The sequence below is a fragment of the Rhamphochromis sp. 'chilingali' genome (assembly GCF_963969265.1).
Source record: "Rhamphochromis sp. 'chilingali' genome assembly, chromosome: 9".
NCBI lineage: Eukaryota > Metazoa > Chordata > Actinopteri > Cichliformes > Cichlidae > Rhamphochromis > Rhamphochromis sp. 'chilingali'.
Genome location: NC_137936.1, coordinates 3,315,812 through 3,340,081, shown reverse-complemented (window position 1 = coordinate 3,340,081; position 24,270 = coordinate 3,315,812). Strand labels below are relative to the sequence as shown.

The window sequence follows — 24,270 nt, the reverse complement described above, 5'->3', positions numbered from 1 at the left end:
CTCTCATAATGCCAGACGAGTCTTTGTATATTGTACAAATACCTGGTTTAAATAGTGAGCACATTTCATATAGTGACGAGCATGCATATATATTATTAAAATATGACAAATTAACATCAGAAAAATGAATGAACTGCGTCTGAATAGTGCATAACACAATGCGCCACACTATGAATGATGTACGCTGCTCACGCACTGCACTAAAAGATAAACTCTAAAATAACAAAACAACATCATCCAGCTATTTTCTTATCTGAAGTGGGTCACGGGAGCACCAGCAAGGAATCCCAGATCTCCCTCTCGTCAGCTACCTCCACCAGCTTAACCAGGGAAATGCCAAGCCTTTCCCAGGCCAGCTCATAGACATACCATATTTTCCACAATGTAAGTCGCACTTAACTTTAAATTTCTCCAAAATTGACAGTACACCTTATAATCCAGTGCAGCTTATGTATGATTTCTGGTTGTGCTTACTGACCTCGAACCGATTTTATGAGGTACACGGCGCTCAAAAATCTGTCAAAAATGTTTTAGTATGACTTTAGTAAGTTATGAAGCTGCACCGCTTGATGGATTATCGGAGCATTACGGCTACCGTAGTCAGGCGCCTGGCGGAGTAATCCAGGTCCTCCGTCCGCTTCAGGCCCCAAAGTCAAACGAACACTGCAGCATCACTGAGAGTTAAAAACTAAAAATTTTCACCTTTAATAAAATTATCAGTGTTGCTGCTTTACCAGGTGTAACAATTAAGTTTAACATCCAGGCATCCATGAAAACAGAAGTCAGCAGGAAGTTAGCTCGCTAGTTTCCACCTAAAAACATGATATAGCATGTTCTGACTGAGAGATTTCTGAAAAAATTAAACGTACAGCTCTGCTATCACTTCCAACATAAATGAAGACAGAAAACTAAACAGCAGTGACGTTTGTAGGGTTACTGAAGTTGGGCTAGCTGGTATATAATGCTGTGCTATGTGATCGCTAGCGACACAGCTATGTTAGCATAACATAAACACAGTGAAGCTGGAGGGATGAACGCTGACTTTTTTTTTTACTTAATAAAAGTTAACGTGAGGGCTCCTGATGCTGTAAATGGACCAAACTTCAGGAGAACAACAGAGATAATCCATCCACATTACGAGGTTATTCATTAATATACTGCAACAACAAGGGATTGGAGCAGCTGCGAGAGATTTCAATATTAATGAATCAATGGTACGGAAGTTAAGCAAAAAGAGTAAGCTGAGTAAAGTTTGATCCGATTTTGTTTCGCTTAATGCGCCTTATAATTCAGTGCGCCTTATGTATGAAAACAGACCCGCTCATCGACAGTGCGCCTTATAATCCGGTGCGCCTTATGGTCCTAAAATACTGTAATATTCCCAGCACGTCCCAGATCAACGCCAGAGCCTCGACCTGGTAGGACATGCCAGGCTGGAACAGCTTACCCTGGAGGCAACAGCCATCTTCTTTTCGATGTTGAGGAGTACCGGCTCTACTCTGAACCCCTCCAGAATGACTAAACTTGTCATCCTATTGCCAGGCCAGAGCTCATCCACCTTTCGGATAAAGCTCATTTATGCTACCGGTATCCGTGATCTCATTCTAATAATAATAATAATAATAATAATAATAAAAAATTGGATTTATATAGCGCTTTTCAAGGCTAGTTTCAAGGCACCCAAAGCGCTTTACAATGCCACTATTCATTCACTCTCACATTCACACACGGGTGGAGGTAAGCTACGGTAATAGTGTTAATAATAAGATCAGGCCTAGAGTAACAGATGTTTGGCATTTCTCAACAACAAGACGCCATCTGGTGGCAGATAGATGCATAACATTTAGGCCATATATGCACACACAATCTAACATGGTGCTTCACAAATAACAACAGAATGGCAAATTTAATCTTAGTCCAGATCATTTCCTCTACTGCAGCACTATTAACCAAGTCTTTATGTAACCAAATTATAACGACCTTACATGGTGGACCATATTAATTTGGCAAATAAACGAACAAAAACAAAACATTGTTCTAAAGAAATGTACAGATTAAGTCAATAAAAACTACAAAACGACAGGAAGTCCAGATTTGGTTTACCACATCGAACGAGTAACAAAAAACTATGGTGAATGTTCAAAAGTTTAGCATCATACCTGCTGCTGGTAAGCATTACACCAACATTTTCAATCCCAATACAGATAATGTGTCCTTGAGGAATACGGCTTTGTTTTAGATGGTGCAACTAGCCAACTTCACAAACTGCCCTTGGTAATCTATGCCAGAAATGCTACTCAGATAAATTTTTATTCTCGTTTTTTCAATGTACAATGGCAGTGACCAGTTCAACACCACCAACCAGGACAATGAGCTGTACATCTCCACAACATTCGAGAAGGCTAGAGTACCAACCTTCCTTCTAAAAATGATCCAGTAATGTGGTTGACTAGAACTATACAACATTTGAGTAGCATTTAAGAACGAGTTATAAAATCCTTCACCTCCAAGCCTTAGAATAGGACTGCAATATCACTTCTGCATTAAGGTAATGCTGATATTACCATGTGAGAAAGGCACAGCACTGGAATAAATGCAATTAAGTCAACTGAACAAACTCTAGAGCATGTACTGTGGCCATTTTGTTTACAGTAAAATGTTGACTTCAGTGTTGCAAATTTAAAATACTGTTTTTGAAGCTACACTAAGAGCTAAATGACCTCCAAGAGACAAAGAACATGGCACTACAGGTACACTACACTACAGGTAGAACACTGAAAAACAACCACTGGCTTTGTTTTTCTTTCTGAAAATGAAAGAAATACAAAGCCAGTGGCTATTCTCAGATTTCAATTTCACAAAGATTAACCTGTGCGTGCATTTTTTTTTTCTATTTTATGTGCCATTACAATTTTGACTAAGACATTAAATTAACTGGCGAAGCAGGCCAAACACCATGTCTTGCCACCTATAGCTTTGATGAAACCAATAAGTGGTCTTCACAGGCACAAACATAAACAAAAACAACAACAACAACAAAAGCAAAAAATTCCCCAAAAACAAAACTGGAGTTTAACATCATGTCCATGCACAGTGTCCACCTGTGCCCGACCAAGCCTCCACAACACGTACAGTCCAGTGAGATTACACCAACCCCCTCACTCTGCCCCCGCACACATGCTGGCTGTACTAGGCAGGATATGAATATATCTGCCATTCCCCAGAAATGTGCAGGTTGAACTGCACTCTAAGCAACAGCAAAAGGAAATAGAAGATGAAGAGCAGGCAAATCAATAGGGCCTGGCTTAAAGACAAACGGGATATGCGGTCAGGGAGAGCATGGCTCAGTCCAGATCTTATTTCACACTTACCCAAACAAATTCACAATAAAACAAAATGATAAACACACACACACACACACACACACACACACACACTAAACAGGATGTGAGGGACTTTAACATAGATTTGTACCGAGCATTTTGACATGCATTATAATGCTGCTTCGCAGATTTCTCTAAACACAGAACATCTACAGGATAATGAGCCTCTTAAGGGAGGATATGAAAAGATGGCCTTTATGGAAGGTATTTTTATCCACGTAGTTCATTTGTACATTTTAATATGACTAACAATGGCTTCCACTGCCATGGTGACATAACAGTTTGTTTCTCTCAAGCAACAAAATATTACTATTATTATTCTCATAAAAAGAAGGCAAAAATCACCCACACAGCTCAATCAGTAGCTTATTCCAAACTGTGTCATTCTCTTCCCTGAAATCTTTGAACCAGGCAAAATAGAACATTTGAATAAACAAGATGAAACATTCAGATACTTGGGACTACAGACTATCCCTCACTGCACTGCAGCAGCATAATCGTGGGCTTCAACCACAATTACAAAGTGCAAGAGCTGCCTGAAACAGATATGGTTTCCACACAGCCAGCCAGCTGAGAATGCTCCTGGAACAAGCTGTGATCTGACTGAGGCATCAGCCAACTGTTCAGGCAACTGTACACAAATATAAACAACAAAGCCTACTCTGCATAACCTCAAAACATGTGGGTAAAGGGACGAAGTATGAATAAGTGATGCAAGCATCAGGTCCACACACAGTTAAGAATATTATATGCTATAGTGACTTGCAGCTGAGTTTATCTGTCACTAGATAATGCTTCAACTTTAGCCATGATGTGGCTGTTGTCATGCTGAGCGGTCAAGCTTCCTGGGAGTGCAGTGTGGCCTGCCATTAACACAACAATGTCCAGCTGCCTGAATGGACCAGGACCAGACTGGAGATGAGAGACACACAATAGAGAACAAAGGCCAAGTGGGTGCTGTAAGAAGGGTGAGGGAGAGAGCAGTCGACAGCAGGGCTAAGCATGACATAAAATCAATCATCTGTTTCAAGCCAAACAAGCCAGCTACTGTCCATTTCAGGCTCAGTAACCCTGAAGAGGAAAAAACAAAGGACTAAGCAAAATTCAGACAGTGTCTTTCTGCCACACCTGTATGGTCATTCTTCCCCTGAAGTCGAAGTCAAATGGGCTGCTATTAAAGACTGACTCAGCGCACCAAAACAACAGCAACATTAAAAGGATAATAACCAACAGGGTTACTGTAGTGATAAACCTCAACTGAAAATTTCTCTGTTGGGGAGCTAACTAAGCTAAACATTTTAAAAAGCTTCAGAGAACACTCGAGTTTTCATGAATAGCAGAATTCCCTTTAAAATACTACTAAATGTGGGAAGAGATATTTTCCAAGGAGTAGTCTAGCAAAGGTATGAGAGGAACCCCCCCCCCCCCACACACACACACACACACACACACACACAAAAGGAGGAGGAATCTTGTTGTTAGGTAAGCTCATGCTCTGACATAATATAAACCCTCTGTCCTACACCACGTGATCTCACTGCATGACAAACACATTTACATGACATTTCCATTTCCTCTTTTGGGTGACAGTATTATCTAGAGTGGCATGAGGCCTTGCCCTGCCACCACGTTGCTGCAGCATACATATGCTGTACTTTCTGGTGTGAGACTGGAAGGTGTCACTCAAAGGAGAAAAGAGTGGACCTTGGCAGCCATTTTGAACTGCTGTTATATATAAGCCTTTCATAGTCCAAGTCAGATGTCCCTCTCTCTCTCCCTCTCTTCCCCCCCCCCCCCCCCCAGGTTGCACTGGTCACTCATTTACCCCATTTTTAGTCCCAGTGTTGTGCATTAGAAAAAAGGGCATCTGCAGCAGACTCTTGTCTGGATTGACTTTGGTACCAAAAAAATGCTTTTCCTTCTGCTCTGTTTTATTTTTAAGCTTTCTACCAGACTGACAGCACCCTCAGGGCACTCACATCCAGATTTGTCCTTTTAGATTTTCCAATCTGATGTTTTTTACAAAACAGCTGGGCAGTTCATCATCATCACAATTATTATTGTGGTGAGCACTGGAAGAGGCAGTAAGACTGGAGAGGAAAGAAAGAAACAGGATTAATGTGGCGAAGTCTAAAATGGCTGCCTGCAGTTCAAAAGGTGGACGGGACAGACAGAAACTCTAAGCTGTATGCAAAACCACATACCAGTAGAGAGCAAGATGAGCAATGTGAGGTAAGACAAAGAAAAGGAAATGAAGGACACAACATCACAGTGCACTAAAACAAGGAGAGAGAGAGAGAAAGAGCAAGCAAGCAAGCAAAAGAGACGATTACATAGATTGCCTGCTTCACCCCCCTTCAGCCTTGTGTTTTTTTGTTTTTTTTTTTTAACCCTAGCCGCCTCCTCCTCCTCCATTATTCTCCCAAGAAGCATTGCTTCTCGGCACAAAACAGAATTAACCAGCGCAGCCCTCTGCAACACTGCTCCCCCAGCACTGAGGAAGAGCTGCGCCCCATTGGAGCAACTTCAGAGCTCATGCACCAATAGGAAGCCACCACTAAGGCAGGCGTCACAGGGACTTGTTTTTAACCCTGTTGTGAAAGACAGCAAGCCGCATAACACACAGCGGCTGCAGAGGAAATGCTATAGAGGAGAAAGTAATATGTACCTAAAATTAAGAAAAAAAGGCTTGATGGGTAGCTCAAGGGTACTGAAGATATTAAAAAGATAAATAACACTTTAAAATTTTATTTTAAAAAAGATTAATTTGTATTTAAGGAATAAAACATTGTTAATAAAATGCACCGCAACTAAAATGCATATGACATATTCACTGAAGTGAATACAGGTTACATGGAACCACAATGGTAACTTGGCTAACTTGATCACATGAGCACAGCACACACAAAACCTTATTACAATATCAATAGCTACACCTGCCCTCCATGTAATGATACAGAGTGTCATCAGCATGCAAATGGAAAGCTAAGAGGATAGGGTCCCCCCCCCTTTTCCCTCACAGCAACAATCCCTGCGCCCTTCTCCCACTGTCTGCACGCAGAGAGAATCCTGTCTTCATTTGGAAATAGGCCAACATCCTGCTTTAAACATAAACCAGAGTTAAAAACCTCTAAAGATTTTGCATGATCCACAGTGCCTACTCGGGCCAATTATGCTTTCAAGGACATGTCATGAAGCAGTTATATGTCTTTGTCTTAAATTGCTAGGTGAAAATTATTAAGTGAAGCGGAGCATTTCTCACCAACACAAAAACTGGGCCAAGCTAACCTTGTCTGTCTGCACATTCTTCATATTGCCAAATTTTCAGCGGCCCATAGTGGGAAAGAAGGGTCCATGTCCCTCAGACATTTCCACTCACATGTACACACAAGTACTGATTATTATGCTCTCAAAGACAGCCTAACTGATGTAACTACCCCTACCCCCACCACAAAAACACACACCTCTCGCTAAAACATATGCAAAGCTACTTGATAGGCCTGGAAAACCAATATGGCAGAAGGCTTTCCGACAGAGCAGTAACAAGCAACCCAGCAGTACAGTTTTAGCTTCCTTGGAGTGGTGGGTCAAGTAAGTAACGTTTGCTGCTGTATGTACTTGCCCCTGTCCTAAATACTAGATGCATTTCTTACTCTCTCCCATGTCTTTGTCTCTGTTAGTAAGTGTATTGTTTGTTCAAGATAAGAAATGGGAGGGGGGGGACTGCAGCTCACTCTGTCTATTAAAAGACAGGAAACATATTCAGAGAATGCTAGTTGCAACCGATCAAAACAATCCTTGGAAAACTGATCTGGCTTCCAATAGTCATACAGATCGATCCAAATACTTAACTCTGGCTGAACCCCCAGCAAGGCACGTGTAACCTTTGTACTCATGAAGCTAGGTAAAAGAGGGCTCAGTGGAGAAGAAGCCACATATGTTTTGTAGCCTCAAATCTCCTTATTAGGTAGATTTTTAGTGGTGAGCAACCAAACAACAAATAACTTAACGATTACCATCTGGGTTCATAGTATAGTATTCAGTTACATAAGTAATTTAAAACTAAAATAAATGAAAAAATAATAATGGAAATGAGACAAAATAAAGCCCTTGTGAATTCAAGACAGATCTCACGTCCAGTGGTTTTGATTCAACTGTCCTACCAAAGCAAAAGCACTGTCTCCCTTCTCTACTTGCTGCGTCCACAGCGCCGAATTTCAGCTCCGCACAATGCAAGCTTATGTGGTGCGACTCAGAGGAGAAACTCTACTCTGGCAACAAACTGGGCAACAGTTTGTATTCCGAAATACGCTCATCATGAAATAAGCCACACAGGGAAAGGTATTGTTTTATGCTATTACTTTGCATAGAGATACTCTAATCTAAACTTCGAAATTGAATAACAATCCAGAGCTTTTTTCCTTCTCACCCCAACGGAGGTGTAGGTGAAAACGAAATACGGTGTCATAATCAAGAAAAGGTTGGGAATGTCAAACACCACAAAGTACGACGTGTTAAAACGTAACAAGACGTTTAGTAGTCTTCAACTTGAGTAAAAGTTGTGATTGCTACAGTCAGACTTCAACAGTGCTACTCACACGCTGGAATTAAAAAAATGGAGGCTAAAAAAGGAAACAAGCGCTCCCCTCTCTGAAATACCACCCATTTCTTTTAACCGCCACCACGGAGACTGGGGGTTGGTAGGTTGGGGGAGGTGAAGAACAGCAAGTCACTACCCAACAACTCTGGTTTTCTGTTTGTTAGAGCTAGAGCCTACATCCACAGAGGGAAAACAAGAGGCAAGAGATATATGGCCAAAGCACAACTGAGCTTTTTCAGTATGAACAACACACCCGAGCGAAGCTAGGAATGAGACAAATGCATTAACATGATGTAGCAAACACCACCATGATGTGAGCGCCGTATTTTCCATAAAACTCGGGGCAGAAATCCACGGGATTTCGGCTTGCAAACACATCATCGTGTGTATACACATCAAAGACTTCTCTGCGTGTGTATGAGCTGTAGAATACTGGTTCAAAATAAGGACACAATTGCCTGCAGAACATTCAGAAAGTTAGCTCAAAGGCTAGGTTAGCATTTGTTGCCTCTGCTAACGTTCTCCAACGCAGCAGCTGTCCGCTGAGCTTACATGAGTGGCAAACCATTTCACGACTTTACTTTCAAACACTTTGAGAATTTCGTGGTAACAATGGAAACAATTTAAAACAATGCTGTCAATAAACAACGCAACAAATCGTTTTTGACTTAAGGTGAAACAAGTTTGCATTTTCCTGTGCGCTCTGGTTCTGAACTTTTAAGCCCAACAAACAGAATGCATTTGTATTCTAATCTGACACTAACACAATAACATGCCTAGAAACGCAAAAGTGTAGTGTGCTGTTACTAATGTTTTGAATTTGTAAGGTTAACCACTGCGGGGGCTTGGTATTCAAACTTAAACAACTTGAAGTTTATTTATAAATGTTTGAAAACGACATTAGTTCTCTCGTGGAAAAATACAGTTTACTTAAGTACTCGTGTAACGTTAGAACGACAGCCAACTGGGACACGTTTAGCTTTCACATTAACACCAATAAAATAATAAGAAAAATAATTAAGGGACCTCTAATGGCCTAAATGCTACACGAGTAAAACTCGTGTTAACTTACATGATGTTACTAACAGATTTACGTACGTAGTTCAAATACTGGTCGAACATTAGAGCTCAACAAAACTAACAGTGTGATGGATTCTCAGACTACCGAGCTAGCTATAAAAAAAACCAACACGAGGAGCCGACGAAAAGGGCACGGAAGTCCAGACACAGCCCGGAGCAGCCCTGTAAGGCAGACCATCGATAAAGGTCGCTTTTTAGCCAGCCAAGCAAACTACTCTTCTGGAAATAACTTATTGTAATAAATTGAAGTAGGCGCTAGGTACTTGCTAGCTAAGTTATGTAGCTTCGTAGCTGAGGTGGGTAGACGGAAAATATGGTTATTTGGTGTGTTGGTTATAGTTACAAACCCTCGTATATAGCGAGAACTATATAGCCAATTGACACAAATGTTAAGTACTCACCTAAAGAGGCATTCCAAACTTGTATAAACGAGGTAATATAATGTAAAGTAGGAAGTCCTTAGAGCATCCCAACATCGATTCCAATCAGGCCTGTATATCGGCCTCGGAGTCTCCTGTATCCTTTGCCCTTATAAGTGGCTCCCTCTCCAGGGTTAGGAAACAAACTTCTCAGGGTCTCCCACGCATAGACGGAAAGTTAAATTCCCTGTGCTGTTCACGTGCACTGCATCCATTGAGTATCTATATTAGCTCCCCGGCAAATACATCAGTTTATTTTAGTGTCTTGTATATTTACAATCGCTATTTATAATGGGGCATAAGCTGCTGTATGTGATACAGAGCTCTGATTCTGTCTCGGTCCTTACATTCGCAGAGGCGCCCATCCCCCTCCTCGCCGGCATCGACCGCGGGTCCCAGCGAAACTGACACACAACCACGCCACGGGGTTTCCCTGGCGACCGTGCAGGGGCCCTCTCCTTGGGCGGCCCTTGCTGATGTTTCCCGCCTCTCGTCAGTGATTCGATTCCAATATGTCACTCATGTTACGCACGCGATATACGTGCAAGTCATTGGCGAAAGGCAGCGTCGATTATTTTTTCCTTTTACTACGTAAAACAGGGCGGGTACTGCTTTGAGGAGTGGTGCGAAAATTTCCTTTCATTATATGTGTGTAGTGGTGGTGAACAGGCAGGAGTGAATGGCAGGATCGGGAGATAATTTGATACCCAGCAGAGGATCTGTACCTTCAGAGTTTCGGGAATTGTTCTTTATTAAATTCACATGCCGTGGAATTTATTTTAAGTCGTTAGTGGGATTATTGCTTTTTATTTGTGTGTTACTTTCATCTACTGTGGAAGGAGTGTTTGTACTAATACATAGTAGCAAGCGTTAGCTACACGGGGTCTCTGGGGCCCAGTTCCAGGGACACCAAAGGCAGGGTTAGCCCACTGGGTCAGCCCCACCTACCGATATGTCAGATGAATGGAGTATGAGGTGTCGTTTTGGTAGCGTCTGCTGAGGGGTTGGACAGGGAACTTGACCAGTACTCCTGGGTTGCATCCACTTATTACTGGTCCCTCCTACTTCTGTCCCGCTGCCGAAACCAGTATTTTCCTACACTTGTACAGAAAAAAGTGGCCGTCACAACGAAAACAACGCTAGCCGTTGCTCAATAAATCCACTCCCGGGAGTTATATCCGAAAAATGAGCACCTTCTTTTTCTGTGATTTTAGCATTTATACAGAAGAACACTGAGACGCAGCCGAAGTATAACATTGTCGCCCAGCCTACTGCACACATTGGATATACAAAATCATCTAAGGGGATACATTTTCAAAAGATACAAGTACACGACGGATAATTTTGCCACATTTATAATCAAACTAGTCACGATGACGCCATTGGTTTGTTATCGTGTCATGAGACTCAGGAGCGACTTTGGATTGGCTACGATGATAAATGCCAACGTCATTTGTTGCAGGGTCTGACGAACGACGAGATTAGACAGCAAGAATAACACAATTTGTACATTGTACTTTGGGGCTTCTATAATAAAGTTAGCTCTTAGATACTCAGATAACAGAATCGAGAAAAACAATCGACGTCAAAAGGATTTGGCAGTTCTATTTTGGTTATATTTGACTGATTAGAGCAGTATACCACGCCCAGAAGTGCTTTAGAGGTACAACTTTGGGCTAAACTGGACATAAGAACTATGTTTTGTTCAAATACATCTGAAGGGTTAAAGTAAACATCAAAGCCAGGGTTCCAAATTAGTATCAATCTACCTAAATACACAAATGTGTTTATGGTGAACAGGTACGTAGCACAGTTGCAGTGTTTGATGTTTATCTGATTACTTGAGATAACATTCACATATCCCTCTTTGAACACTGAAATCGTTTTTAAAAAGCAGGTCTTGAGCTTATTAACAGATGGAAAACGACCAAGTTTCCCAGCCGTACTGTGTTGGCAGGCTGTGGCCATACTTAACAGTACTGCCGTGAAAAAGCAGTGTCATGTGGCCCAGTCCAAACTATGCACTGCAACACTGCTGTGTTCAACCCTCCCCCACTGCCACAGCTTCAGTAAATCTTTCATCTGCTCACCGTCTCTGCGTGAGGTTCTGTAATGTGAAAACACAATGCACACCTTGTTACTTCATTTGGAGGTTGTCGTTGTTTTTTTAATTGTCCTTATAATCTGAAGCACTTACACAAATCCATTTATAAGACAGGTGTTATCAAAGTGTGGACACATTACTAAAAATGACATAACCATAGGATCACAACAGTCTGTTCAATAAATATTAATACTGCATGCATGACACTACTTGCCCCCTCTATGATTGTTGTTACACAAGATCCTAAGTAATAAGCTCAGAACGGAACAGAAGGGACTTGCTCAAGATATATATATATTTTAGTGACAACATGGAAACATGACAGCTCACAATTTTGTGTATTGATATTAATGTGCAGAAACTTATTACATGACAATTTGGCTTCACAGAACTTCTATCATGAAACTCAAACAAGAAAATCCAAACCTAACTTTTTACCTCCTTTGCAAGAAGAAAAAAACAAAACATCAATGTCTAGTAACTGTGCATACTGTTTATGATGGCACACCACAGGTTCTAAGAATATGGCCCTAACAAGCAGGTGTATATAAAATATAGTTGTTTATCAATAAGTGGTTTTAGTGACTCTCTAGATCAGGGATCTTTGTGAGAAGTTGCATATAGACACAAAATCATTACATCATCAAAAAGAGTGTTCACATATTAGATAATAGATCACCCTCACTGAGGAACAGTGACTCGCCAGAAGTACTACATCTGATTAAGCTTTAACTTTAATGACATAAATGTGTGTGTCTGCATTAAAAGGCCCTTTGAATAAGCATATTTACAATATTGGCTAACCAGCAAATACACTGAAAGTGGCCAGATTAAGCATGTGTATACTGACTCTACTCTCTACTGAGACTATTCTTAGCAGGTTACTTTTTTTAGGTCTTTTTTTTGGGGGGGGGGGGGGGGGGGGGTACACTTTTTTTCCTACTGTCTTTGTCCTATTCTTCAGTGAGGAACCAGTCTCTCTTCCTCTTGCTTTCTACTAAGCAGCTTATACAGAGAACAGAAAGGGAAACAAATGGCAGAGTGTTTGTTTTCTGGTGGGGAGGAACATGTTTCAGGGAGAGTCAAGTCCAAGACTCTCCCTACTGCTGGGAAATGCTGTCCTCTGCTGGCATCGTTGTGACACTGCAGAGCCATGCCTCTCCCGAGCTGTAGCTAGAAGCGGTTTAGAGCAGCTTCAGACTGCCAGTGACATTATTCACCATCTCTTCTTCCCCCATGATTGCCAGGACAGTGCGGGACCCAGACTCCACCTTCCAAAGACCAGAAGGGTTGGTTTAGAGCTCAGCTTTACACATCTTCATGCCAAGCCACTGTACAATACTGACAAAAACTGACTTTGTTTTTAAACCACAACTATTACTACTGATAATGTAACAATATGTTTGGAATGTCTACTTGCACCACCACAGATATTTGGATACAAGATAAAAATTCTTTTACCTGGGTAAGTCCCGCATCTTGGACAAGATATGTGGGCAGACTGAGGCTCATGGCCAGGGCTTGCAGTTCCAGCAGATGAGCCACATTGGTGCCCTGGACCACCACCTTCTTGGCCCTGTATCAGCAACATGAACATGTTTTTTTTTCCCTCCGATTGTCAATGTAGATAGCAATCTGGAGCACTATTCTGACACAGGAGGACTTTTAATGAACACAGAAATGCTGAAAAATATTTAAGAAGAGCTCCAAAATAAAGCATCAGGTCTTCTAGAAAATAATACTGTGGTCTTACCCACTGTGGTCCCACCTCCAGGCCATCTCCCTCCAGCTGTTCTTCTCTTGTAGAGCCTGGTACAAGCCCACAGCAGCATGACCAACCTGAGCAGCCACCTGCACACAAACAGTGTCGAGTTCAATCAATTCAGTGTTACATTTCTCACAAACTTAACATAAAATGACAAAAAACAAAAAAAGCAACAACACTGTTTACAGTACCACAACATTAAATCTTATGTAACTTCAGCTGTCTCATGAGCTGACATGTGGAGAAGAAAAAGTACCTCAGCTGTAAGCGACAGCAGTATGTCGCAGCTCAATGACTCCCACTTTAACTCAAAATGAGACAAAAAAATATATACTTTTTTTTTAGTGCAAAAACCAACAATGGATGAGTGATTCAGATGCGTGCAAGCAGACGTGCCAAGAAGCCAGCTGCAGGTCTTTTGGAATTTTCCTTCCCCTTGTTTTTCCTCTTCCTATGGAAGGAAAGCTGTAAACCCTAATTTCATTCCCTTGTTTTCTTTGGTTTAGTAGCAGCTGTTAAAAATACAACATTTGTAATGACCACTCTTGAGTGCCTCCAATGTACATCACTGACCTCAAAGTGCATTGTTCATGCAAAGTAACGATGGCTTCATTTGTCAGAAGAAGAAGAAGAAAGTGTACTTTATTGGTCCCCGTGGGGAAAATCCCTCTCTGCATTTAACCCATTCACTCAGTGAAGCAGTGGGCAGCCACTGGGCGCCCGGGGAGCAGTGTGTAGGGACGGTACCTTGCTCAGGGGTACCTCAGGGTAGCTGTTCAGTGGATTCAAACCCCCGACCTTACGATCATGGGGCCACCACTCTACCTACTGAGCTATCCCTGCCCAGAATATGTGACAAAGACCAAAGAACTGATTTTGGATGTTAGGACGACCAGGAAACCTGTGGCCTCTGTTTCAATCCAGGGAGTGACAGCACACAGTGCAACAGTTACACTCTTTTGCATATCCTCTAAGTAAAACTAACTAATAAGGTTTTACAGTTTAGTGTAAAATTTCAATCATATATATGTAATCTCTGTAATATTCTGGATATTTGTAATTGAGCTATTTGTATATATTAAAGCTATTTGTTATATTTTGTAACTTTGTAATATATTCTTCCGTTTTATTTAATTCAGTCTGTTACTGTCCTTATCGTCTGGGCACAACTCACAACTCACACACACTGAAAAAATGGTCCCATTGAACTAACCTTCCCAATGCCCATGGCAAGGTCCATATTCACCACAAACACCATCTTGTAAATGAGGTCATCATCACCCTCCTCCTAAATAGCAGACACACAAAGAGACACTGAGATTTGGCTTTGGATAAACTCCACAAGGTCCAATGTACCAAGGTGTACCTGCAGGGATTAAGGCTAGCTTATGGGCACCTCATTCTCCAGCTTGTTGAAGTAGTACATGGCCGCTTCCTCGGCAGACACATTCCGAGTATGCAAGAGTGCCTACAGTGAAGAGAGACAAGGGAGAGGGACAGAAAACAAAACCGTGAAGTAAAAGTAGACTTTATTTTGGTAGCCAAGAAAATTTATAGAAATAATTGTCATCTTTTGCAGTTAGTTTCCTCATTGATTAGATATTATTAGGAATTATTTCCGCATATCTAATTATTGGTGAGTCCTTTTTGTTTTAGTTGAGACTGCAGAGCTGTATCCTCGATCAGTCCTTGAAGAAACTGTTCCTGAGGACAAAATAAATCAATATTCCAAACACTGTAATGTTATTTGGAGCAATGAAGTTGCTATTGTGACTCATTACGATTTAGACAAAGTCAAAGTTAGCTTTATTGTCAAAAACCATATGTACAGATCAAACAGGAATTTTGAAATTAAAATGCTCCCATGACCCTCAGTGTACACTAAAACAAAATAAAGATAAAAACATAAAAATAAAATAGGAGTCTTATGTACCATACATTGAGATTTAGAACAGACATTGGTAGACACATACACACACTGTGCAAGTATGCTTTACGATTTCCAGTGTTTGTGACACAGCTGTGAGAAACATTCCTAAATTCAGACAAACATTATTTGACACAGTAAGTACCATCAACTTTTAAAGAAATGTGATGCTGTCACAGGATATAAGGTGCACACTGAGGTTATACAGCCCCACCTGTTTGGCCGCCTCCTCTGGGATGTCCAGCTCTCTGAGCTGCTGCAGAAACACTGGGTTGACATCCTGAGAACCTGAGTCTGGGCCTGATTGCTCCGATGGCTCCATTATAGCTGCAAAAAGAGAAGCCGCGATACTGAACAACCTCCACAGAACGAACTAGGGCTGAACGATTATGGAAAATAATCAAATTGTGATTTTTTTGCCCCAATATTGCGATTGCGATGCGATTATTTTTTAAGGTCTTTGTCTTCTGTATTATTAAACAAAGACAAGCAATACATCATATAGTATGGCCAATACTATATTACATTAATTTTAAACTGTTCTTTCCTGGAAGACAGACCTCTGTTATGATGACATGAGGTGATGCATGAATTGATGACTGACATTGTTATTTAACTTCTTCAATCACAACAGTATATTTGAACATACACAATAGTTTATTTTTAGCTTACAAACATCTGAGCATAAAGTGCTGACAAGGAACCCTGGTGTAAACATTAAAATGAAAGTCAGTACAATGTGCAGATTGCAGAAATATACATAAAAAAAATCAGTGGCTTTACCACACTCAGTTTTTCGACATCTGTGAACTACTAGACAGTCATTCAATTAAAAAATAATATTAAATAAATAAAACTAATAAATAAAAAATACACACATCTTACTGATCTCTGCAGTCAGTAACATTACACATAAAGTCCAAACATAATAGCAATTGTATAAACAACACACAAACACGCCTTTAAATTAAAACTGGCTGAACATCTTGATTATCTGCAGTAAGTAACAGCAACACAGCACAAACTAAAGTGCACAATGAGTATGGCTCAGCTAGCCATAATCATCCTAGCTCACAGGTTTTTTGCTAGGAAGACCAGCATACAGTGGGGCAAAAAAGTATTTAGTCAGCCACCGATTGTGCAAGTTCCCCCACCTAAAATGATGACAGAGGTCAGTAATTTGCACCAGAGGTACACTTCAACTGTGAGAGACAGAATGTGAAAAAAAAAATCCATGAATCCACATGGTAGGATTTGTAAAGAATTTATTCGTAAATCAGGGTGGAAAATAAGTATTTGGTCAATAACAAAAATACAACTCAATACTTTGTAACATAACCTTTGTTGGCAATAACAGAGGTCAAACGTTTACTATAGGTCTTTACCAGGTTTGCACACACAGTAGCTGGTATTTTGGCCCATTCCTCCATGCAGATCTTCTCGAGAGCAGTGATGTTTTGGGGCTGTCGCCGAGCGACACGGACTTTCAACTCCCGCCACAGATTTTCTATGGGGTTGAGGTCTGGAGACTGGCTAGGCCACTCCAGGACTTTCAAATGCTTCTTACGGAGCCACTCCTTTGTTGCCCGGGCGGTGTGTTTTGGATCATTGTCATGTTGGAAGACCCAGCCTCGTTTCATCTTCAAAGTTCTCACTGATGGAAGGAGGTTTTGGCTCAAAATCTCACGATACATGGCCCCATTCATTCTGTCCTTAACACGGATCAGTCGTCCTGTCCCCTTGGCAGAAAAACAGCCCCATAGCATGATGTTTCCACCCCCATGCTTCACAGTAGGTATGGTGTTCTTGGGATGCAACTCAGTATTCTTCTTCCTCCAAACACGACGAGTTGAGTTTATACCACAAAGTTCTACTTTGGTTTCATCTGACCACATGACATTCTCCCAATCCTCTGGTGTATCATCCATGTGCTCTCTGGCAAACTTCAGACGGGCCTGGACATGCACCGGCTTCAGCAGCGGAACACGTCTGGCACTGCGGGATTTGATTCCCTGCCGTTGTAGTGTGTTACTGATGGTGACCTTTGTTACTTTGGTCCCAGCTCTCTGCAGGTCATTCACCAGGTCCCCCCGTGTGGTTCTGGGATCTTTGCTCACCGTTCTCATGATCATTTTGACCCCACGGGATGAGATCTTGCGTGGAGCCCCAGATCGAGGGAGATTATCAGTGGTCTTGTATGTCTTCCATTTTCTGATGATTGCTCCCACAGTTGATTTTTTCACACCAAGCTGCTTGCCTATTGTAGATTCACTCTTCCCAGTCTGGTGCAGGTCTACAATACTTTTCCTGGTGTCCTTCGAAAGCTCTTTGGTCTTGGCCATGGCGGAGTTTGGAGTCTGACTGTTTGAGGCTGTGGACAGGTGTCTTTTATACAGATGATGAGTTCAAACAGGTGCCATTCATACAGGTAACGAGTGGGGGACAGAAAAGCGTCTTACAGAAGACATTACAGGTCTGTGAGAGCCAGAGATTTTCCTTGTTTGAGGTGACTAAATACTTATTTTCCACCCTAATTTACGAATAAATTCTTTACAAATCCTACCATGTGAATTCATGGATTTTTTTTTCACATTCTGTCTCTCACAGTTGAAGTGTACCTCTGGTGCAAATTACTGACCTCTGTCATCATTTTGAGTGGGGGAACTTGCACAATCGGTGGCTGACTAAATACTTTTTTGCCCCACTGTATCTACTTTTGCTGGCTTTAAGGATGAGCGAGTGCAGGTCACTATATTCCCTCCAGTGCTGAACAGACGCTCTGAGGGGGCACTTGTGGCCGGCACACACAGATATTTGCGGGCCATCTTGCACAGTCGTGGAAAGTGAATGTTGTGCACCTTCCACCAGGCTAAGGGATCATCCTCTCCGTCAATGACAGGGGTCAACAGGTAACTATTCAACTCTGCCTCCACGACATCTTCAAGTGGCAGAGGCAAAGCTGAAGAGGCCGCACTGGTCCTCAGACGGTCGGGTAGGCCGGAAGTAAACGGCCGTGAAATTGGACGGTCTAGCCTTCTGATTAGCGTCACCGCTGTCTCGGTGGAGTTTAATAAACTCGGCCGTCTGCCTCTTGCTATCTAAAATATAACCAGACACTGGTGTAAATTCTCGACTGTCTCATACTTCTGTTTAATAAGTTTTCTGTTTGACGTTTAGTCAGCTGTGTGAAAACCAAGGAGGAACCCACCCGGGGGATTAATAAAGTTTTATTTTATCTAATCTAATAACTTTAATCTCAGCCAAACCGATTTACTCACGAACAAACAAAACACTTAAAAAAAGCCCAACAATAACATTTTTAGGTTGTCTAAGTGACTTATATATTACGTTTAACCCGAGCAGCGAAACTCCGCGGTGATCTGAAAATGATGTGCCGGGAGTTGTGCCGTTCTCGGCCGCATCAGTAACCCTCGAGCTCCCGGCTAGCTGTCGAGCTGGTGGGTAGCAGACGCCTCCGAAAACGTCGAAGCACTTTTGCAAATATGCGATATCTTGATAAACCGAGCAGATATTTGATGTTTACACAACTACTTTCTCGCCTGAAAATATTTTAAAAGTTTATTTTGTGACCCAGAAAGATTAGTATGAGTAATTTTAAAACTTAGTAGCGGCCGCCATTGTTGGAAACTGGAGTTTGGCTGGGCCGCGCTATGAATTCTGGAATATGGTAGGCCACGAAGGACACACCTGACCCATCCTTCAAATTCGGGGAAAAGGAGGACGCATTTGTCGGCTACATTCGGAGGAGTCTACGAATTTGGACAGCCTTCGGCGCTTCGCTGTGACGTAATCGGTCTACAAATGCGGCCTCAGGAGGATGCAGCCCATGAATTTGGACATGTCCAGAGTATAATCGCAGCCTTTGCGGTTTGAAAATTGCACTTGATCATGTCGCGATATTATCGCAAATGCGATATATTGTTCAGCCCTAGAACGAACCCTGTTGAATTAACCCTCATAATGTCCTCCCGATTTACATACAACTGTGGTCCTCAGGGGTCAAAAATGTCCCCACTTCATTTGACTGTTTTTTTAAAGTATAAAGTATAAATTGTCAATCAATTCAGTGTTACATCTTAGTTTAACTTAAGACCAACACATTAACACAAAATTTACCCAACATTATACATTTTAGGGCCACCAGACCTTGTTTACAAAAAATACACCCTGTTTTTTAGCGAAAACAAATTGAGAAAATTAAATATTTAATTGTTTAGATAATTTTGACTATCTGACTAACTTCAGAGTGCTGTATGTTGAACTTTAGTGAGAATTTTTTTTTTTAACCATTTAAATTTTTTAAATGGCAGCACATAATCACACTTGTGGTCCTCAGGGGTCAAAAATGTCCCCACTTCATTTGACTGTTTTTAAAAGTATAAAGTATAAATTGTCAATCAATTCAGTGTTACACCTTAGTTTTACTTAAGGCCAACACATTATGACAAAATTTCGCCATAATTTTGCAATTTTAGGCCACCAGACCCCATTTATATAAAGTATACTCTGTTTTTGAGTAAAAATAACATGAAACATCAAAATAATTTGAATTTATATAGTTTTCAGTACTTGACTTATCACAGAGTAGTATATATCAGAATTTAGTGAGGGTGTTGGTTTTAAATCATTTGAATTTTTTTAATGGCAGCACATAATCACACCTGTGGTCCTCAGGGGTCAAAAATGTCCCCATCTGGTTCAACTTTGTATAAGGCATAAAGTATCACCCACCTCTCTGTTGCAATTTATATATTCAACTTTATTTGAACTCATTACCTGACATAAAACATGCCAACATTCATTTCCAAAACATTTAACTTTTCAAAAGTAACTTTTCATAATACAGTAGTCTGAATGTGCCCTCAGTTGCATGCATGGCACACAGTTATGGTGTGAGTTTTACAGATGTACGCATTGCATTTCTGGCAGATTTTTGATGCTTTGCGACTAATCTTGCTGGGGCAGAACTTGCACCTTTTTCTTTTGGGTGATGGGCCAGTAGGGGCAGCTGGGTGAGGAAGTTCTGCTGCAGAGGTAGAGCTGGAGCAGAACTGCTGGTTCTCCCTAACGAATCTGGCAGTTTCTGGTGTGCGGGGAATAACCTGTCAAGTCAAGTCAAACTTTATTATAACAAGTCATAGTACAATTACAAATAGTTCAAATTCTGAGATCACTGTAGAATAAAGAGTAGCAGAAATGCAGCTTAGTGCTAACCTTCCGTCGCTGGATGTAAGGTATCACCAGTTGCTGCCCAAGCTCCTCCATAAAGAGTCTCCTCTTGTTGCACTTCCCCTGATTCCAGGCTGGATTGATCTCTGACCACAAGACAAACGAGTTGTATACAGACACGTCGAGAATGTTGTAGAAAACAACGAGGGGCCAACCGGCTGTCTTTCTTTTGCATGTGTACACACTCGTAGCCTGAAACAAAAGAAACAAACCAAAAACTATTCAGATATGTAAGTTTCTTTTCCTACACCCAAATTCAGTGCATTATCCTTTCCATCTATGATATGACAAATATTATAAATAATAAATGTGCAATACCTTGTTGAGGTTATCGACACCCCCCTTGTTGCGATTGTAATCTTCGATGATTTTTGGCCTTTTGTCATCCCTGGTGCTCAAAACAGCATCCCGATGCAGAGTGCTCATCAGAAGAACATTTTTCTGTTTTCTGGGGTGGTAGGACACCAAAGCATGGGTCTCGGTGAAGGCAAACTTTGATGAGAACTGAGCCCTGTTCATTTTTGACACCAGCGCAGGGGGCAGTTCGGGCTTATTCCTCCGTACTGTTCCCACCATGTACAGTTTTCTTCTCAGTAGTTGCAGGCCAAGGTCATATGATGTGAAGAAGTTGTCACAGGTTATTGTTTTCCCCTGGAGACCTTCTGTCATCTCAAGAACAACTCGCTTGCCCTGATTTTTTTCTGACTGTGCACCAGCAGGTTTGCCAGTGTATACTTGCATGTTCCATGCATAGCTAGACCTGGCATCACATGCTGCCCATATTTTTATGCCATACTTTCCTGGTTTGCATGAAATGTACTGTTTAAATGGACAGCGACCTCTGAAGGGCACTAGACGCTCATCCACAGTGACATCAGTGCCTGGATTATACATCATTGGCAGAAGAGACACCCACTTGTTCCATACATCCCGAATGGGAGCAAGTTTGTCTCGTGCACGCCGATCTCCTCTTGTGTCTTTATCATCAAAACGAATAATTCTTGAGATTTTATGAAACACCTTCAGTGTCATGGTAGCACGAAAAAATGTCCTACCAGACTCAGCATGCCATAAACTAGCTGTAGGTTCCTTATTGGAGCGGTACACACCAGCGAGAATCAACATACCTACATATGCCTGCAGGTCGATTGGATCCATCTTCCTCCACTTGTTGCCATACACACGACGCCCCTCCTTGTTTGTCATGTTCAGTATCACCTCTTCAATAGACTTGGGCAGAAACAGGGCAAAAGTAGATTTTATGTCATCAATACGAGAAATTGCATATGTGGTTGGACCACAGTGGCTTTTGTCTCTCTCTACTTTCATCATGCGTCGTCTGTCACTGGGAGGAACCGAACACCAGATCAGTTTTTTGTCCTTTGACTGGAAATATTCCTCTGTCTCAGCTGGGTCCTCTTCCACAGATTCTTCCTCATCGGTTGATTCTTTCTCTTCATCAGAAGTGTAGTCTTCCACAGATGATACTTCTTCCATTTCAGGTTCAGATTCTTCCTCATCATATTCATCGTTTTCCATCACTTCATACTGTTCTTCAGTTTCTGCAGCTGGCGATGTGGGGGATTCTTCAGAGAAAGAACTAGCATGTGGTCCATATGCTCGATCTTCATCATTATTTTCCTCCGCGTCTGAAGATGAATCATCCTCATCCTGGTCGTTCTTTTCAACAGCTTGGTTAAAAATTAGCTCACAAGTCTCTTGTGCAGTAAAGAGCTTCTGCCTCTTCATTTTGCTGCTTCTCTCTCCCAGAGTAAAGCAAGAAATGCCCCAAAACTTGTGACAAAAGAGCTTTTTCCCCGCCTTTTTTTTTTTGTTTTATTTTATTGTGTGTGTGTGTGTGTGTGTGTGTGTGTGTGTGTGTGTGTGTCCCCATACATCAAAGATCAAAGATGTTTTGGAAAGGAGCATGGTGTTTACCCTAATGCACCACTTTATACTGAGGGGTCATTTTTGTCCACGAGGACCACAAGTGTTATAAAATCCAATAAAAACCCTATAGATAAATCAAATTACTTAAAACTTATTGCAATCATGCATAGCATAGCACTGAATAACTTCTGTTATTTTCAGCCCATTTGATGAATAACAAACACATTTTTGATAGCAAAAGATTTCTTTAGAGGACAAAAATGACAAAAATTTGGACGGCTGAACCGAATGGCAACAATTAACGTCATGCGGTCTGTCACCTTTAAGAGTTAGGTCTGGTTTGAAAATGAATGAACTGTGATTTGAACATCTTCTATATGGAAGACTAGCGTATTAGGTTAACCCAAGCAGCGCTGTGCAGAACAGCAAAGTAGAATAGACAAGACAAGGGGTGTTAAGCTGTACGCTGATGCAAACTACGTTGCACACCGTTCAGATTAGCAACCCTAGCCTTGCAGCGTGTGATGGAAAAAAATAACCGTATTCGGGATGTTGCAATGTGACAGTAAATATGACTCGAGAGAAATGTTTTATGTGAATATTTTGTGCCAAAGAAATCATGCTAAGATTTCTTTCTACTATTGTCGAATTACAGGGATAGCTAGCTAAAATTAGCACTAGCCGCTAATGCTAACTTTGCTAGCAACCCAGCTAGTTCGCTGGAGTTACCTGTTCCTTGCAGAAAGCTTGACGACAGGAACAAAAATGGTGTCTGCGGTTTCTCAAAGTCTTAAATTTTCCTTGCGATGGAATAATGTCTGTTCGAATAATGAATTACATTACACGAATTCTCATCTAGTACTGCCTTCGGCACTACTCCATTTTGGTCGATTGTGTTGAGGTGAGGGGGTTAATATTTCTTCTGCCGCTTGTTTTTCTTATACTCTTTGGTTTAATGGCGGTTGTCAGACCAGCTCAAGGTACATTAGCGCCACCTACTGAACTGGAGTGTTACTTTGAACTTGACAAAAATAAATAAAAAAAATATTTTTTAAAAAGCTTCTTTCTAATAAATCTATCCTTCTCATAACCACACCAGTTACCTATAGACCTGCAGCAGTGGCTTTCCAATGAGGTCTTCCAAAGTAAAACGAATCTTCAGCTCCTTGAAAGTTCCTATTATGATAATATACTTTTTCTTTTCTGATCATAGGCCTGACGCTCCAAGTATACATGCTGGAGAGATTTGGGTTGCAGTGCATGCAGAGACCAGTTGGATCCTTGTCTATTAAATACAATGTGTGCTCTACTCTGAAACAGGTATTTATTATTTCTTCCATTCAGATCCTGACAATTTTTCTGAATATTGGCATCTCTCATCAAATACTTAATTGAATATTAGATGTCTTCCTGGGTCATTGATGCTCCAGTGCTCCTGCCATACATTTAGGATCTTACCGTTTATCATCAACTAAAGTCAGTGCTTCCTAAATTCCATTAACATGTAGACTTTGTAACAAGGGGGGAGTCTTACGCTGGATCTTGTTTACACAAATATTCCCAGTGTGTACCGAGCGAAGCCCTGCCCTCGCCTCGGATACTCAGACTACTTGTCTGTTATGCTAATTCTGGCATGTAGACCGCTCATCAGATGCTGCAAATCGGTGCTGAGACGGGTGAGAACCTGGCCTACAGGAGCACTTTCTGCTCTTCAGGACTGTTTTGAGTACACTGACTGGGACGTGTTCAGGGAGGCTGCAACAAATGGCGACCACACCACCTTGGAGGAGTACACATCTGTGACCAGCTACATCAGTAGGTGCATCGATGATGTCAAATGCTGTTCATAGAC

General features: G+C 41.4%; 4 protein-coding genes across 9 annotated transcripts in view; 1 reads left to right on the top strand and 3 right to left on the bottom strand.

Moving 5' to 3' along the window:
- The window catches only part of setd5 (SET domain containing 5), a 31,297-nt gene extending 21,402 nt beyond the window's left edge, over nucleotides 1–9,895 (bottom strand). For 2 of the 4 annotated variants that reach the window (XM_080891316.1, XM_080891317.1), the window contains exon 1: nucleotides 9,465–9,895. The gene's annotated coding sequence lies outside the window, so the exon portion shown is untranslated. The remainder of the gene's footprint in view (nucleotides 1–9,464) is intronic. The other 2 variants (XM_080891318.1, XM_080891320.1) reach the window with 1 other exon arrangement.
- The window catches only part of LOC308401934 (uncharacterized protein), a 565,304-nt gene that overhangs the window by 334,834 nt on the left and 206,200 nt on the right, over nucleotides 1–24,270 (top strand). The gene's annotated exons all lie outside the window — the stretch shown is intronic.
- On the bottom strand, nucleotides 12,501–23,357 carry LOC308402519 (putative peptidyl-tRNA hydrolase 2). 3 transcript variants are annotated; one of them, XM_080891426.1, is made up of 7 exons: nucleotides 23,148–23,357; nucleotides 15,493–15,605; nucleotides 14,748–14,819; nucleotides 14,565–14,639; nucleotides 13,340–13,437; nucleotides 13,048–13,162; nucleotides 12,501–12,857 (listed from the first exon to the last, which is right to left on the bottom strand). In XM_080891426.1, the coding sequence occupies exons 2-7, from the start codon at nucleotides 15,598–15,600 to the stop codon at nucleotides 12,771–12,773; spliced, it is 555 nt and encodes a 184-aa protein (XP_080747552.1). In that variant the 5' UTR covers nucleotides 15,601–15,605; nucleotides 23,148–23,357; the 3' UTR covers nucleotides 12,501–12,770. The 3 variants fall into 3 exon arrangements, with proteins under 3 accessions (XP_080747552.1, XP_080747553.1, XP_080747554.1); XM_080891427.1 differs by having other exon boundaries at nucleotides 23,284–23,355; XM_080891428.1 differs by lacking the exon at nucleotides 23,148–23,357 and adding an exon at nucleotides 20,274–20,397.
- LOC308402517 (piggyBac transposable element-derived protein 4-like) lies at nucleotides 20,038–22,400 on the bottom strand. Its single transcript, XM_080891424.1, has 3 exons — nucleotides 20,847–22,400; nucleotides 20,514–20,720; nucleotides 20,038–20,401 (listed from the first exon to the last, which is right to left on the bottom strand). The coding sequence occupies exons 1-3, from the start codon at nucleotides 22,275–22,277 to the stop codon at nucleotides 20,162–20,164; spliced, it is 1,878 nt and encodes a 625-aa protein (XP_080747550.1). The 5' UTR covers nucleotides 22,278–22,400; the 3' UTR covers nucleotides 20,038–20,161.

Coding starts and splice junctions, on each gene's coding strand:
- LOC308402519 (XM_080891426.1), bottom strand. CDS start 15,600: ATGGAGCCATCGGAGCAATCAGGCCCAGACTCAGGTTCTCAGGATGTC. Junction 14,820..15,492: donor CAGAGGAGGCGGCCAAACAG/GTGGGGCTGTAT, acceptor TCTTCACTGTAG/GCACTCTTGCATACTCGGAA. Junction 14,640..14,747: donor TCAACAAGCTGGAGAATGAG/GTGCCCATAAGC, acceptor TCTGCTATTTAG/GAGGAGGGTGATGATGACCT.
- LOC308402517 (XM_080891424.1), bottom strand. CDS start 22,277: ATGAAGAGGCAGAAGCTCTTTACTGCACAAGAGACTTGTGAGCTAATT. Junction 20,721..20,846: donor GTGTCGATAACCTCAACAAG/GTATTGCACATT, acceptor CTTTTGTTTCAG/GCTACGAGTGTGTACACATG. Junction 20,402..20,513: donor CTTACATCCAGCGACGGAAG/GTTAGCACTAAG, acceptor TTGACTTGACAG/GTTATTCCCCGCACACCAGA.